Source organism: Tamandua tetradactyla, chromosome 8, assembly GCF_023851605.1.
Source record: "Tamandua tetradactyla isolate mTamTet1 chromosome 8, mTamTet1.pri, whole genome shotgun sequence".
Taxonomy (NCBI): domain Eukaryota; kingdom Metazoa; phylum Chordata; class Mammalia; order Pilosa; family Myrmecophagidae; genus Tamandua; species Tamandua tetradactyla.
In genome coordinates, this window is record NC_135334.1 from 73,265,856 (window position 1) to 73,280,696 (window position 14,841).

At 35.4% G+C, this 14,841-nt stretch overlaps 1 protein-coding gene across 4 annotated transcripts in view; it reads left to right on the forward strand.

Moving 5' to 3' along the window:
• Window positions 1-14,841, forward strand: part of FCHSD2 (FCH and double SH3 domains 2) — a 456,625-nt gene that overhangs the window by 340,119 nt on the left and 101,665 nt on the right. For all 4 annotated transcript variants that reach the window (XM_077113662.1, XM_077113660.1, XM_077113661.1 and 1 more), the window contains one exon: window positions 10,654-10,770. In XM_077113662.1, the coding sequence (XP_076969777.1) occupies window positions 10,654-10,770 (117 nt within the window). The remainder of the gene's footprint in view (window positions 1-10,653; window positions 10,771-14,841) is intronic.

Sequence of the window (14,841 nt, forward strand, 5' to 3'; positions counted from 1 at the left end):
ATATGTAAAAAATCTACACAAAAGTAAAGGATAAATGATTCAAAATGGCTGGTTATAAAAGAGCATCTAAGCAAAAAAGAGGACAGTAATGGAGGAAAGGAGGGACAAAAAAGGTTTAAGATAAAAAAAAATTAGCAGCTTGGAAGAAATAAATCTTGCCTCAGCAGTAGTTCCTCTAAATGTAAATGGATTAAACTCATCAAAAGGTAGAGATTGTGGATAAACAACTATATGCGGTTTATGAGATGCATCTTAGATCCATAGATAGAAATAGGTTGAAACTGAAAGGAAGGAAGCAATACTTCTTGCAAATAGTAATCAGAGAAATAGACTTTAAGTTAAAAACTGTTAGAAGAGAAAAGGACATTATCTAACCCATAAAAGGGTCAATTCAACAAGAAGATTTAACAGTTATAAATATATGCACCTGACAACAGTACCAAAATGTATGAAACGAACATTGAAAGAGCTGAAGAGAGAAATGGCAGTACAATAATAGATAGAGTTTCAATACACCACTTTCAACACTGTGTAGAACACTTAAACAGGAGATCAGAAAGGAAGTAGAGAACCTGAACATTATAAACCAATGAGATATAACTGACATATATAGAGCACTTCATCCAACAACTATGGAAAACAATTGCATCCTGGCAGCTTTAACTGAAACAGCATGCAAAAGAATAAAAAATCTATGAATAAATTTAGCCAAGGTACGAAAGATGTGTGTACTGAAAACTACAAAGTCTGTTAGAATTCATTGAAGAAAACATAAATAAAAGGCAAGGCATCCAATGTTCATGAATTGGTAGAGTTAACATTTTTAATATTGTCGATATTACCCAAAGCAATATATAAATTCATTGAAGTTAAACCCATACCATTTAGAAAAATCAGCGTACTATGGATCAAAGTAGAGGGTTAAAAAATTTTTTAATTAAAAAATAAAAACAGAGAAGCACAGAAATGCCATTGGTAAATAAATAATGCATCAAAGTACTCATTTTAAGGTGGACTCTATTCCACTAAAGTGGCAATAAGATTTCTCATTTCTTTGCATATTCTTGAACTTTGGGTCCAGTGTGTAGGCTCTGGATTCAATAATTTAATTTATTTTTCTATTTCTCCACATCCTTTCCAATTTTAGTTTCCTGTTTGTTTAATAGAAGCTATTCTAGTAGGTGTGAGATAGTATCTCATTGTACTTTTGATTTGCATTTCCCTAATAGCTAGTGAAAGTGAGTATCTTTTCATGTGCTTTTTAGCCATCTGTATTTCCTCTTTGGAAAAAAATGTCTATTCATGTCTTTTACCTATTTTTAAATTGGATTGTTTATCTTTTTATTGTTGAGTTGTAGGGTTTCTTTATATATTCTGATATCAAACACTTTTCAGATATATGGTTCCAGATATTTTCTCCTACTGAGAAAATAGTCACCTTTTTGACAAAGTCCTTTGAAGCACAGAAGTATTCAGTTTTGAGGACGTCTCATTTATCTATTTTTTCTTCTATTTCTTGTGCTTTGAATGTAAGGTTTAGGGAACTACTGCCTATTGCTAGATCTTAAAGATGTTTCCCTACATTTTCTTCTAGGAGTTTTGTGGTACTGTCTCTGTTATTTAGGTCTGAGCCATTTTCAGTTAATTTTTATTATAGGGAATGAGATAGAAGTCTTCTTTCATTCTTTTGTATATGGATATCCAGTTATTCCAGCACCACTTATTGAAGAGACTTGGAGCCTTGTCAAAAATAAACTGACCATAGATCTGAGGGTCTATTTTTGAACTCTCAATTCAATTCCATTAATCAGCATGTCTATCTTCATTCAGTACTATGTTGTTTTGACCACTGTGAGCTTTATAATATGCTTTAAAGTCAGAAAATGTGAGTCCTCCCACTTCATTCTTCTCTTTCAAGGTGTTTTTGGCTTTGTCAGGCCCTTTTCCCTTCCAAATAAATTTGATAATTAGCTTTTCCATTTCAGCAAAGTAAGCTGTTGCAATTTTGATTGAGATTGTTGGGTCTGTAGATCAATTTGGGCAGTATGGACATCTTTTTGACATTTAACCTTCCAATCCATGGACAAGGGATGCCTTTTCATTTATATAGGTCTTCTTTGATTTATGTTAGCAATGTTTTATAGTTTTCTGTGTAAAGGTGCTTTAATTCTTTAGTTAAGTTTATTCCTAGATATTTGATTATTTTAGTTGCTATTGTGAATGGAATTTTTTTCTTGATTACCTCCTCATATAACTCATTACTAGTATTTAGAAATATTACTCATTTTTGCTTGTTGCTCTTGTATCCCACCACTTTGCTGAACTTGTTTATTAGTTTTATTAGCTTTGTTGTAGTTTTTTCAGGACTTTCTAAATATAGGATTGCATCATCTGCAAATATTGAAGGTTTTACTTCTTGCTTTCCAATTTGGATGCCTTTTATTTCTTTTTCTTGCCTGATTACTCTATCTAGAACTTCTAGCACAATGACAATGATGGGCATCCTTGTCTTGCTCCCGATCTTAGAGGGAAAGCTTTCAGTCTCTCACCATTTAGTATGATGTTAGCTGTGGGTTTTTCCTATATGTCCTTTATCACATTGAGGAAATTTCCTTTGATACTTGTCTTTCAAAGTGTTTTTATCAAGAAAGAAAGTGGATTTTGTCAAATTGCCTTTTCTCCATCCATTGAGATGATTGTGTGTTTTTTCCCTTTCAATTGTTAATGTGTTAAATTATTATTAATTGATTTTCTTGTGTTGATCCACCCTTGCATACCTGGAATAAAGCCCCCTTGGTTGTGGTGTATAATTTTTTAATGTGCCATTGGATTCAATTTGCAAGTGTTTTGTTGAGAATTTTTGCATTTATATCCATTAGGGAGATTGTAGTTTTCTTGTAAATATCTTTATCAGCCTTTGGTATTACGGTGATGTTGGCGTCATAGAATGAGTTAGGTAGGTTCCCTCTTCAATTTTTTGGATAAATTTGAGCAGAATGATATTAATTCTTCTTGGAATGCTTGATAAAATTAAAATTCACTCGTGAAGGCATCTGGGCTTGGGCTTTTCTTTATTGGCAGGTTTTTGATGACTGATTCAATCTCTTTGCTTGTGATTGGCTTGTTGAGGTCTTCTATTTCTTCTCTAGACAGTTTACATTGTTTGTGTGTTTCTAGGAAATTGTCTGTTTCATCTGAGTTGTCTGGTTTGTTGATGTACAGTTGTTTATTGTATCCTCTTATGGTCTTTTTAATTTCTTGGGTGTCTGTGGTAATGACCCCACTCTCACTTCTGATTTTATTTATTTGCATTTTCTAGCTTTTAGTCTTTGTCATTCTAGCTAAGGGTTTGTCAATTTTGTGGAATCAGCTTTCGATTTTGTCAATTCTGTTTTTTTGTTCTCCATTTCATTTATTTTTGCTCTAATCTTTGTTGTTCTCTTTTTTGTGTTATTCTATATTGAGTGCCTTCTCATTTCTATCTGGATATACTTTTTATCTGTTTTCCTTGCGGTTATAATGGGATTAAAATTTAACATTCTAAATATATAGCAATCATATTTGGTTTGATACCTACTCAACTTCATTGATGTACACATGTATATTTCTGTCCCCCACCATTTTTTTCTTGTTAACATTTATATCTTTGCATACTTTATGTCCAAAAACATAGATTTATCATTTCTTTTTATGCATTTGCATTTTAGCACTATAGGAAGTAAGAAGTGTGGTTACAAAACAATACAATGATACTGGAATTTATAATTACCCAAATGGTTGCCTTTACAACAGGTCTTTGTTTCTTTTGCAGCTTTAAACCCTTGTGTGGTTTCCTTTCCTTTCAGTCTGAAGAACTCACATTAGCATTATTTGTCCGGCCGATCTGGTGATGATGAACTCCTCGGCTTTTGTTTATCTGAAAATGCCTTAATCTCCCCCTCACTTTTGAAAAAGTATCTCACCGGATATAAAATTATTGGCTGGCAGTTGTTTTCTTTCAGCACTTTAAGTATTTCAAGACTTCTTGCCTCCATGGTTTCTAACGAGAAATCAGCACTTCCTATCAGGAATGAAAAGTCTGCCCAAGGTGAATGTAATGTTCAGGGTTTTCCCTGTCATTGTGGCCCTCTATCTTGTCCTGGGCTTTTGCTTCTTAATTGTTTTGGAGTTTCTCTATTTACAGGAATTTGATTGTCCCTCTGTTTCCCAAGAAACAGACCTCCCTCTCCAAGCTGTTTGAAGTTGTTAGGCCTTTGCCTGTGTTCTCCAGAACCCCTTCAGCCCCTCCGACCCAGTCCAGTGGGTGAGCTGGGGCCCCAGCGGCGACCCAGAGTCCTTGCTGTCACTGCCCACTAGCCCAGTCCAGGCCCTGAGGCAGTGGTGCAAACCCTGCCCTTTCATCCCTTCATCATGTCCAGATGGCAGCTATGGTCTCTCTGAGCCTGGACCGTACCAGCCATCTGTTTTCCCTACACAAATCTGTCAGGCAGAATGTGTGGCAGAGAGAAAAGAATGGCAGCTTCTCAAAAGCTGTAGAGGACCATTAAGGGACTTAAGGGCCTAGAAGGTAGGGTTGCATGGACTCAAGGTTGGTCATCTCTTCAGGCCATGGAGCCATACAGATCCGGGACCTGGATCACCACTCCATCTCAATCAGACAAAATGCTACCTTGTCCCAATAACAATGGACAAAGGCCTTAACAGGCCTAGAAGGTGAGCAGAGCCCTGGACAATAATGGATGGAAAGGTTAGCAGGTCATCAGGAAGTTAGTTCTTTATTTTACCAGAACTTGTTTGTTTCAGAAGAGAGAATTACTAGAATAATGTACCACATTTGTCCAATAAGAAGTGCCCACCACCCTTTGAGAAAATTTACTGACCGTTTATAGAAGGCCTGAATATATTATATGAAAAAGCTGCTCTCACCTTTCCCCCCAGCCTTTTAAAAGAAAACTTTTGCAACATCTAGGCTTTCCGGATGTAAAGATGTTTTCGACATATGATAAATTATAGTTAGAAAATTACACACCTTGTAATACCCATTTGTTAAAAAAAAAAAAAAATCACAGAAATGTCTTCTGGAAATGACTTTGAGGTCAAATTTAGACTACCTCTGGGAGCGATACCGGGAGTGACATATATCCATACTTGTTCTGTGGATTAGAAAGCATGAAGCAAAAGGCTGCAAAGAGGAAGAGAAGGTTCTATACCATATTTAGAAGATATTTTAATATTATAACCATTGTTCAGTGTGTGCATTTTATTCCTCACTACTCTATATATAGTTGACAATGCTAAGCACTTTTTGAAATATGTCATCTTCCTAGATGTTCTAACGTTCTGACATGTTAAAAGTAGAGGTAGTAATAGAGCACATTTTGTAATATATTTTTGTTAAAATTCATATGAAATATTGTGGGGTTTTTTGGGATGGCCAAACCACCTCTCTTTATAGTACACATTTAAACACTGGTTTGGGGGAGGAGGGAGAAGGAAATGCAAAGGGCTCTATGCCGGTGTGTTTGTAATGAGTCAAGATTAACCATTGTCCTTATATTCATGCATTTGTTTTTCCTTGCAGTGTATATAATATGTATAATTTACATCTAGTCTTCTAGATATTAAAAAGGTTGCCAGTATATGGCAAAAATAGTATTAGAAAATGAATTTATTTTGTATTAAAATTCCTAGGAAAGATTGTCTTCTGAAATTGTAAGCATTATAACCCACAGTGTTGGTAGAAGAAGGATGAAAGAGAAGGGTTCTAGACCAGAATGTTCATATTTAGAAGACTTTCAGATTATAACTGTGGTTACATGTGTGCAGTGTATTCAAGACTGCTCTTGTAAATATAGTGAACCTTATTTGAAACATCTAGTCTATCTGGATGTTTACAAGTGCCCAATGTATATTAAAAGTAGAAGTAGTAAAATATTACTTTGTAAATATTGTTTTGCTCAAATTCATATGAAATATTGTCTTTTGGAAATGGGATTGTTAAATCATATCTGTGAACAGCATACTACTGTCTATATACTTATTTTGTGACTTGGAGGAAGTAAGAGGGAAACAATTGCAAAAGGTAATATGATAGTGTGTTCAGATGAAATTTTTTCTGTATGTTCTGTGCATTTTATTTGGCTGAATATGTAGTATGTATAATGGACAAATGAGTCTTCATTTTGTAATAGCTAGTCTCTAAATGTTAAAGAAGTTGCCAATATAAGACAAATTAGAGTTAGTTTGTTTTGTATACTTTGTGTTGAAATTCATTGGAAAACTTGTCTTCTGTAAATGACTTTTGGGTATGAATTTGTTTAACCACCTCTAAATATTACACTTATCTATACTTGTCCACTGAACTGACAGTGGAGAAAAGAAAGTGAAAAAGGAATGGTTCAGGTGCACGGCTGGTTCAATGATAGAATGCTCTCCTTTCAAGCGGGAGACCCGGGTTCGATTCCCAGACCGTGCACCCTCCCCCCCCCCCAAAAAAAGGGAGTGGTTTGAGACCAGGTCAGTTATGTTTAGGACATAACTCAGACTATAAATATTGTTACGTATGTGCAGTTTTATTTAATAATACTATGTAGTGGACAAATAAGTTCTTATTTGAAATACCTAGTCTTTCTATGTGTTTAGAAGTGCTTGATGTGTTTAAAAACAGAGGTAGTAGGATAACATATAAATAGCTTTTATAATTTGGTGGAAAATATTGTCTTTGGGAATAGAATTGTTAAGCCACCTCTGAACTTTGTACTCCTGTACTTGCTCATTGGTTTGAGGATAGTGGGAGGGAAGGTATTTTGCTAGTGTGTACTAGAAAATTTATCTCGTTGCTAGATATTAAAGAGGTCGGCAATTGACAAAAATAGAGTTTGTAAACTAGCAGGTTTTGTACACTTTGTGTTGAAATTCGCAGAAAGGCAGGCTTCTGAAACTGACTTTTGGAAATGAAATTGTAAAACCACATGTATGTGTAACTCATCCTCTGTCCGGGACTTCTCGCTCAGCGTCAAGCCCCCGGCCGGCGAAGGGGGCAGAGGAGAGAGAGACAGACGCAGACAAACCGACTTGAATGGCAGACACGAATCCGTAACACGCGGCGGTTGTGAGCACAGACCTTTACTGGAGCTAAGCTTGCATTCTTTGTAACAGGTTCCGCGCGGGCTAAAATACCCCACGGGGGAGCAACCTCTATGCGGCCGTCAGGTACGGCTCCCTGCGGGTCATCTCGCTTTCCCCGTCCGGGTAACGCCTTTATATACAAAATCCAAACCCAATGGGCTAACGCCACGTATACAAGGGTGATTGGTAGACAGGGTTGACGGGCGCGTACGTCATACGCGGAGGCAGGATGCGGGCGCCATCTTGGCTCACTCGATGGGCGGGGGGAACTCTAGAGCAGGTTGCGGCGTGTCCACTAGGCCCGACCCGGGAGGCGGCTCTCCACAATCCTCTAGGTTTTTGGTGGAGAAGAGGAATCAGGAGAAATGAAGGGCTCTAGACCAGAAATTTTCTATTTAGAAGATGCTTTCAGATATAACCATTGTTACGATGTCTGTAGTTTATTCAACACTACTGGGTATATAGTAGACAAATTTAAGTCCTTATTTGAAATATCTAGTCTTTCTAGATGTTTGGAAATCTACAAACTATGTTAAAAATAGAAGTACAATAACACATTTTGTAGATATTGTTTTGTTAAAATTCATATGAAATATGAAAATGGAGAGGTCAGACCGCCTCCAGAGCAATACTCATTGTTTGTGCTGTTTCAGAGAGGACAAAGAAGGAAGTGCTAAGAGTTCTATGCCAGTAAATCTATAGCTCGGCAAGATAAGCCATCATTTATATGTTCTGTGCATTTTGTTTTACTTTACTTTGTATATATTATATATATAATGGACAAACGAGTTCTAATTTTATGTCATCTAGTCTTTCTAGGTATTAAAGAACTTGCCAATGAATGACAGAAGTAGAATTAGTAAATAATTTTTGTACATTGTATGTTAAAAATTTATAGTGAATATTGTTAAAATCCCCTATGTGCATTGCAGATGCAGCCACTGTCTGGGTTGAAAGAGGTGAGAAGGGGAAGGGTTCTAGGCCAGAATGTTTCTATTTAGGAGACAATTTCAGATTATATTTTTTGTGTGTTTTTGCTTTATTCAGTGCTGCTGTGTGGGGGGTAGACAAACTTAAGTCCTTATTTGAAACATCTACTCTTTCTAGGTACTTAGACATACACAACACATGTTAAAAGCAGGGAGTGTAAACTCACATTTTAGCTATTTTTTCTGTTAATACATAAGAACGGCTGTATTTGGAAAAGGACATTGTTAAACTAGGTGTCTTGGAGCAGTATGCTGACAGGGTGTTGGTGGGGGCAGAGAAGGAAGTGCAGAGGGAAGGGTTCTTGGCCCATGAATTCTTAGAAAAGTTGAGATTGTCTGACCATTGTTCTGTTTAGGCATTTTAGTTTTTGCTGTGTTATAAAGGACAAATCCTAATGTCCAACGTATATTAAAAATAGAGGTAGTAAAATATTCCCTATATAAATGTCCTTGTGTTAGTTTATAGGAAGGACTACCTTCTGGAATTGACCTTTGTTAATCCACCTCTTGAAGTTAGACATCTTTCTATACTTGAAATGGTGGAAGAGGTAGAAGAGGAAGGGCAAAGGAAAGGGCCCTTTGGTAGTATCTCTATATCTAGATTATAACCATAGTTCTGTGTGCATTTTTTGTAAAATACCAGTGCTTATGATAGCTAAGATTCTTTATTTCACAACACCTAGGCTTTTTAGATATCTTGAAGTAACAATGTATGATAAAAAGTAGAACTAATTAATGAATGAATTTATAAATATGTTTTTATTAAATTAATGAAAAAGAAGCATTTTTGACATGAAATTGTTTAACCACCTGTGAGCAGACTGGATCAGGACTTGTTTATTAGCTTGGCTGCAGAGAGGCAGAAGGAAGTGCTGGGGAAAGAATGTGTGAAAATGTGTTCATATTTTCATTTTTATGTAACCACAGTATGTGTGTATCTCTTGGCTATACCATAGGAAAAAATTATTAAAGAATTTCATGGAAATTCTTCTTGCTCATATTTCAATATAGATTTGATAATGATTTCTCTTTGATGCATTATACTTATTGTATTCTTGCTTTATGTCTCATTTTAAACTGAACACTAAGGGAATGCAGTGTTTCTGACTCTGCCAATGTCTATAAAGGCCTGTTGCCATTTCTGCCTTTTATGAAGTTTTGTCCCCAAGAAAGGCAGGAATATATTTTTTCCCCTTATTGAATTGATGTCATACATTCTTGGTTACCACAGTACTCATGGCTGTGGGACTTTGAGTTGGTAAATATTCATGAAAAAGCATGATACATTCTGTGTGCTCTCAACCACATGAAAATGTATGCTCAGTTGTGTGTATATATATATAAAGGACTTAGAAGGATATTTCAAACTGTAAACTGCTTGTGATTCTGGGTGACTTTTGTGTTCTTTGCTTCTTGTGCCTTTCAGTTTTCCATATTGCATAATTAACTTAAAAGTTTGAAGAAAATGCATGCTATTTCAAAAGCCTTTAAGAAAAAAAGAAGGAAGAAAAAAGCTGTGATCAGTGATTGCCCATGCCCACCCCTGTTCTTGGGAAAGGACTGAGTCCTGGAGCTCCCTACTCTGCCATCTTCCCTGGAAGTCTCTTTCCTAATTATTTTAATAAAGGTTTTTGTTTTTTTTGTGTTTTGGGGGGGTTTTTTATGGCTTCTTAAAAGTTTAGAAAGAGTTAAACTAGTTTAGCAGTTAAGAGATCTGGAATTCAATAAGATTTGTGTAATCAAGATTGTAATACCTAATAGTTAAATTACTTCTTAACCTTTCTGAATCTTGGTTTTCTTAGCTATAAAATGGCACTGGTACTCATCTTCAAAAACAAAGTTACATGAAGCACTTTACACAGTACATTGCACAATTGCAGTAAATTATTACTAGTATTTTTTTTAGATTTTGTAGTTTGTTCTTTGTGAATCAGAACCATAGCATTTTAGAGCTAGAAGAAACCCTCAGTGATCATTCAATCTAACCACCTTTTCTTTCGTATTGTATCATTAAAGCCCAGAGAGAAAGAAAAAGCTAGTTGAAGATCATGTAGTAAGTTAGTGATAGACTTATAACTAAATTAAACCCAGTATCTTGGGAGTTTTATGGTAACTACTATTGTATCATTTTATTTGTTCTTTTCACTTCAATTCAGGTATTTGTTCTTTAATCACATAGAAACTATTGATTTATTTCCGTTTTTATCCATGCAATTATTTTAGTGCCATAGTAGATTGTAATAAATCCTTTTTTCCTTTGCTCACCTTACCTAGCTTCCTTATACCCAAAAATATTAATCCAGTGTTAGAGATGATGCTTTCATGTTCAGACAGAAAAACCTGTGGTCATTTATGGGTTCATACTGTCCTGTTACTCTCCTAACTTGCTGTGACACGAGACATTGCTTCCCATGGTATTGGCACAAGCCTCAGGTTTTGAGTGCTATTCAAGCGAAGACCCTCTGGTTCAACTACAATGTGATAGTGATTACAATAGGATACCATATTTTTCTTTCTATTCTCTCTTGTGTTATAGAGCCGAAAATTAGAATCAGAAACTGGGACCACAGAGGAGCACAGTCTAAACAAGGAGGCTCGGAAATGGGCCACACGGGTGGCCCGTGAACATAAAAACATTGTTCACCAACAACGGGTAAGTCTAATAGAAAGTTTTAGGCCATATTCAACTTAAGCCACATGTCAATTTAGTTTAAGAAGTTGAGTTTTATTAATGGTAAAAGTACCATATATATGTTTATCCGATAAGTCAAAGATGAATACTATAAGTTCAACAGCAACTCTAAAAAAAAATTAAGGTTGTATAAATAATGAGCAAATAGTGAAGATTAAATATAATGTTAATTATTATTTAATCCAAAAGAACACAGAAATAAAAGAAAAAGATGCCAAAAAATAGGAAAAAAGCAAGATGTTAGATTTGATAAGTCAACCATATTGATAATTACATTTAATATAAAATACATTACATAAATATATTTTATATAAACACAGAAATACTCCAATTAAAAAGCAGGGATTGATGGGATTAAAAAAGCAAGACCAAAATGTATTAGCTAGGGCTCTCTAGAGAAACAAAATCAGCAGGAGATATCCATAAATATAAAATTCATAAAAGTGTCTCATGTAACCTAGAAATATAGAGTCCAAGGTCTGTAGGGCAGGCTGCAAGCTGGTAACTCCGATGAATCCTCAGTGAACTCTCAGAAGAGGCTGGCTGGGCAACTGTGGGAATGTAAGGGTCCAAGGTCTGTAAGGCAGGCCTCAAACTGGTAATTCCAATTGAGTTCCTCAACGAACTCTCAGGAGAGGCTGGCTGGACAACCATGGGGATGGAAGAGTCCAAATCCGTAGGACAGGCTGTGAAGCTGGTGACTCCAATGAAGGGTCTGGACAAACTCCACAGGAGAGGCTCACTGGCTCAAGCTCACCGCTCAAGCAGGAATAGTGACTGTGTCTTCTGACTCTTCCTTAAAAGCCTTCTGCTGATTAGATTAAGTATCACTCATTGCAGAAGATGCCCCCCCCTCCTTAGCCAATTACAAAAGCAATCACCTGTGGATACTGCGGACATAATCATGATTTAACTCCATGAAGTGGCTTCATAGCGACAGACAGGCCAGCACTTGCCCAGCCAGATGACTGGGCACCACCACCTGGCCAAGTTGACACATGAACCTGACCATGAGGCCAAATACATGCTTTATACAAGAAAAACATTTTAAAATAAAGATACAGATAGGTTAAAAGAAGTTTGGGAAAAATAACAGAATGCAAATACTAATCATAAAAAAAAAAAGCTAGAGTATTGTCTAATATTGATATTAAGTAAAGTACACTTCAGGACAAGGAACATTATGAGAGAGAAAAACATTTTGAATTTTAAATATGTATGCATTTAGTACCATAGCTTCAAAATGCAAAGCAAAACCTGACAGAACTGAAAGGGAAATGGACAAATCCATAATTATAATTAGAGATGTTTAAGTTATCTCTGTAACTGATAGAATAAGTAAACAGAAAACAGGTAAAGATATAGTTACATTGAGCCATACTATCAAGGAAATTGACTTAATTGACGTTTATCAAATTCTCCACTTAAAACAACAGAATGCACATTGGCACACAGAGAGCATTCACCAAGGTAGACCAGGTGCTAAGCCATAGAAAAGAAAATCTCCACAAATGTAAAATGATGGAAATCAGGCAGAGTATGATTAAATAGAATCTATGGAATTAAATTAAATCATTAAAAATACTTGAAAAATCCTCAAATATTTGGCAGTTTTAAAACATATTTCTAAATAATGCATGGGATAAAGCAGAAGCAGAGATCAGCAAACATTCTCTGCACAACTCCAGAAAATATTTGCAGTTTTGTGTGCCAGTTGGGCCACAATTACTGTTACAACTACTCAACTCTTTTTTGTGGGTTGAAACCACTCATAGACAACATGTATGAGTGAGTGTGACTACATTCCATGAATGAGTGTGACAACATTCCAATAAAATTTCATTGATTAAAAACAGGTATTAGACCAAAGACATTAGAAAATATTTTGGACTGAATAATAATGAAAACCCCACATATCAAAATTTGTGAAATGCAGTTAAAGCAGTACTTAGAGGAACTTACAGCTTTAAATTTTTCTCTTATTAAAAGCTTTTTTTGAGGGGTCATGCAATGGTGGCTTAGTGGCAGAATTCCGGTCTGCCATGCCAGAGACCCAGGTTCAATTCCTGGAGCCAGGTTCAATTCCTGGAGCCAGCCCATACCAAAAAAAAAAGAAAATTTTTTTTAAATGAACCACCTAAGTTTTCACCTTAAGACAGAAAAAGAAGAGAAATAATCCAAAATATGTAGAGGGAAGGAAATAAAGATAAGAGCAGAAATCAATGAAACAGGAAATGGACCAAAAAAGAAAAACAGAACACCAAAAGCTGGTTCTATGAAACAGCCAATAATTTGATAAACCTCTTGGTAGACATATTGAGAAAATAAAAGACTAGTGTTTTATAGTTACCCATATTAGAGCTGAAAGAAGATATATGACAACAGATCTTACAGATGTCAAAAGTATAATAAGGGAATACTAAATTTCATGCCAAAAAATTATGAATAAACTCCTTAAAAGATGCAAATTGTCAAAATTGGCACACAAATGGTATAGAAAATCTTAATTACTTTGTGTCTATTTAGGAAATTGAACCTGTACTTATAAACCTTCCCATAAAGAGAATTTCCTACCCAGATGACTTCACTTGTGAATTCTATCAAAAAGTTAAAGAAAAAGTAATATCAATCCTAACCAAATTATTTTAGAAAACAGAGAAGGAAGGGACTATCTCCTAGCTACTTTTGAGGCCAGTGTCACCCTAATATTAAAAGCAGAAATAGATATTATAGGAAAATAAAATCATGCTATCCCTCATGAAAACAAATGTAAAAATCCTTTAAAAAGTATTTGCAAACTGAATCTAGCTAAATATAAAAAAGGGTGATTCATCATGATGAAGTGAGGCTTATCCCAGCAATACAGGATTGGTTTAACAATAAGAAATTAATCAAGGGCGGGCCATGGTGGCTCAGCAGGCTGAGTTCTTGCCTGCCATGCCGGAGACTTGGGTTCGATTCCTGGTGCCTGCCCATGCAAAAAAAAAAAAAAGAAATTAATCAGTATAGTTTAAAGGAAATAAGAACGACCCTGTAATCATCTTGATAGATGCAGGAAACATATTTGACAAAATTTATCACTCATTAATGATTAAATAAATTAATAAAACTCTCAGCAAGCTAAGAATAGAAGGGCACTTGCTCACCTACACCTGATGTCATGTTAAACATCTGAACATTTTCCTCCTCAGTTAGGTGAAAAGGCAAGGATGTTCACTCTATCCACTTCTATTTTATGTCATATTGGCAAGAAAAATATATAAAAGGCATATAGGTTAGAAAGGAAAAAACAAAACTTGTTGGCACAAATGACATGATCATGTATATAAAAACAGACAAGTTGACTCTAAAACTTATATGGAATGCCAAAACAATTTTTGACAAAGTTGAACAAAGTTGGAGAACTTACTCTACTTAATTTCAAGACGTAAAGCTACAGTAATCAAGGTGTTGCAGTAATGGAGTACAGATAGACTTATAGAAGAATGGAACAACATAAAGAGTCCAAAAATATTTAGTCAACTGATTTTCAACAAAGTTTCACCAAACTTATAAGAAAAAATTCAGCTGTGTTTCTAATTCATGACTAATTAGGGTACAAGGATGATTCAGCATTTGCAAATCTCTCATAATAAACTGCATTTACAGAGTAAACATGAAAATTTTTATGATCATTTTCATAGTTACCCAAAAGGTCTTCAAGAAAATTCAGTATCCCATCATGGTTAAAAACTAAAAGAAAATCCCCAGCCAGCTGGTTTAGGACTTTTTATCCTATCAAAGGTGTCTTCCTGAAACTTATGGAAAATAATATACTTGATTATTGGTTTTTTATTGCTGCTATAACAAATTACCTCAAATTTAACAGCTTAAAACAATACAGATTCATTATCTCACAGTTCTGTAGGTCAGAAGTCCAGGTGTACTTGGCTGATTCTTCTGCTCTGGCCCTCACAAGACCAAAATTAAGATATTGAACAGAAACCTGAACTCTTATATGGAAGATCTGAAGATAAATCTTCCAACTCATTC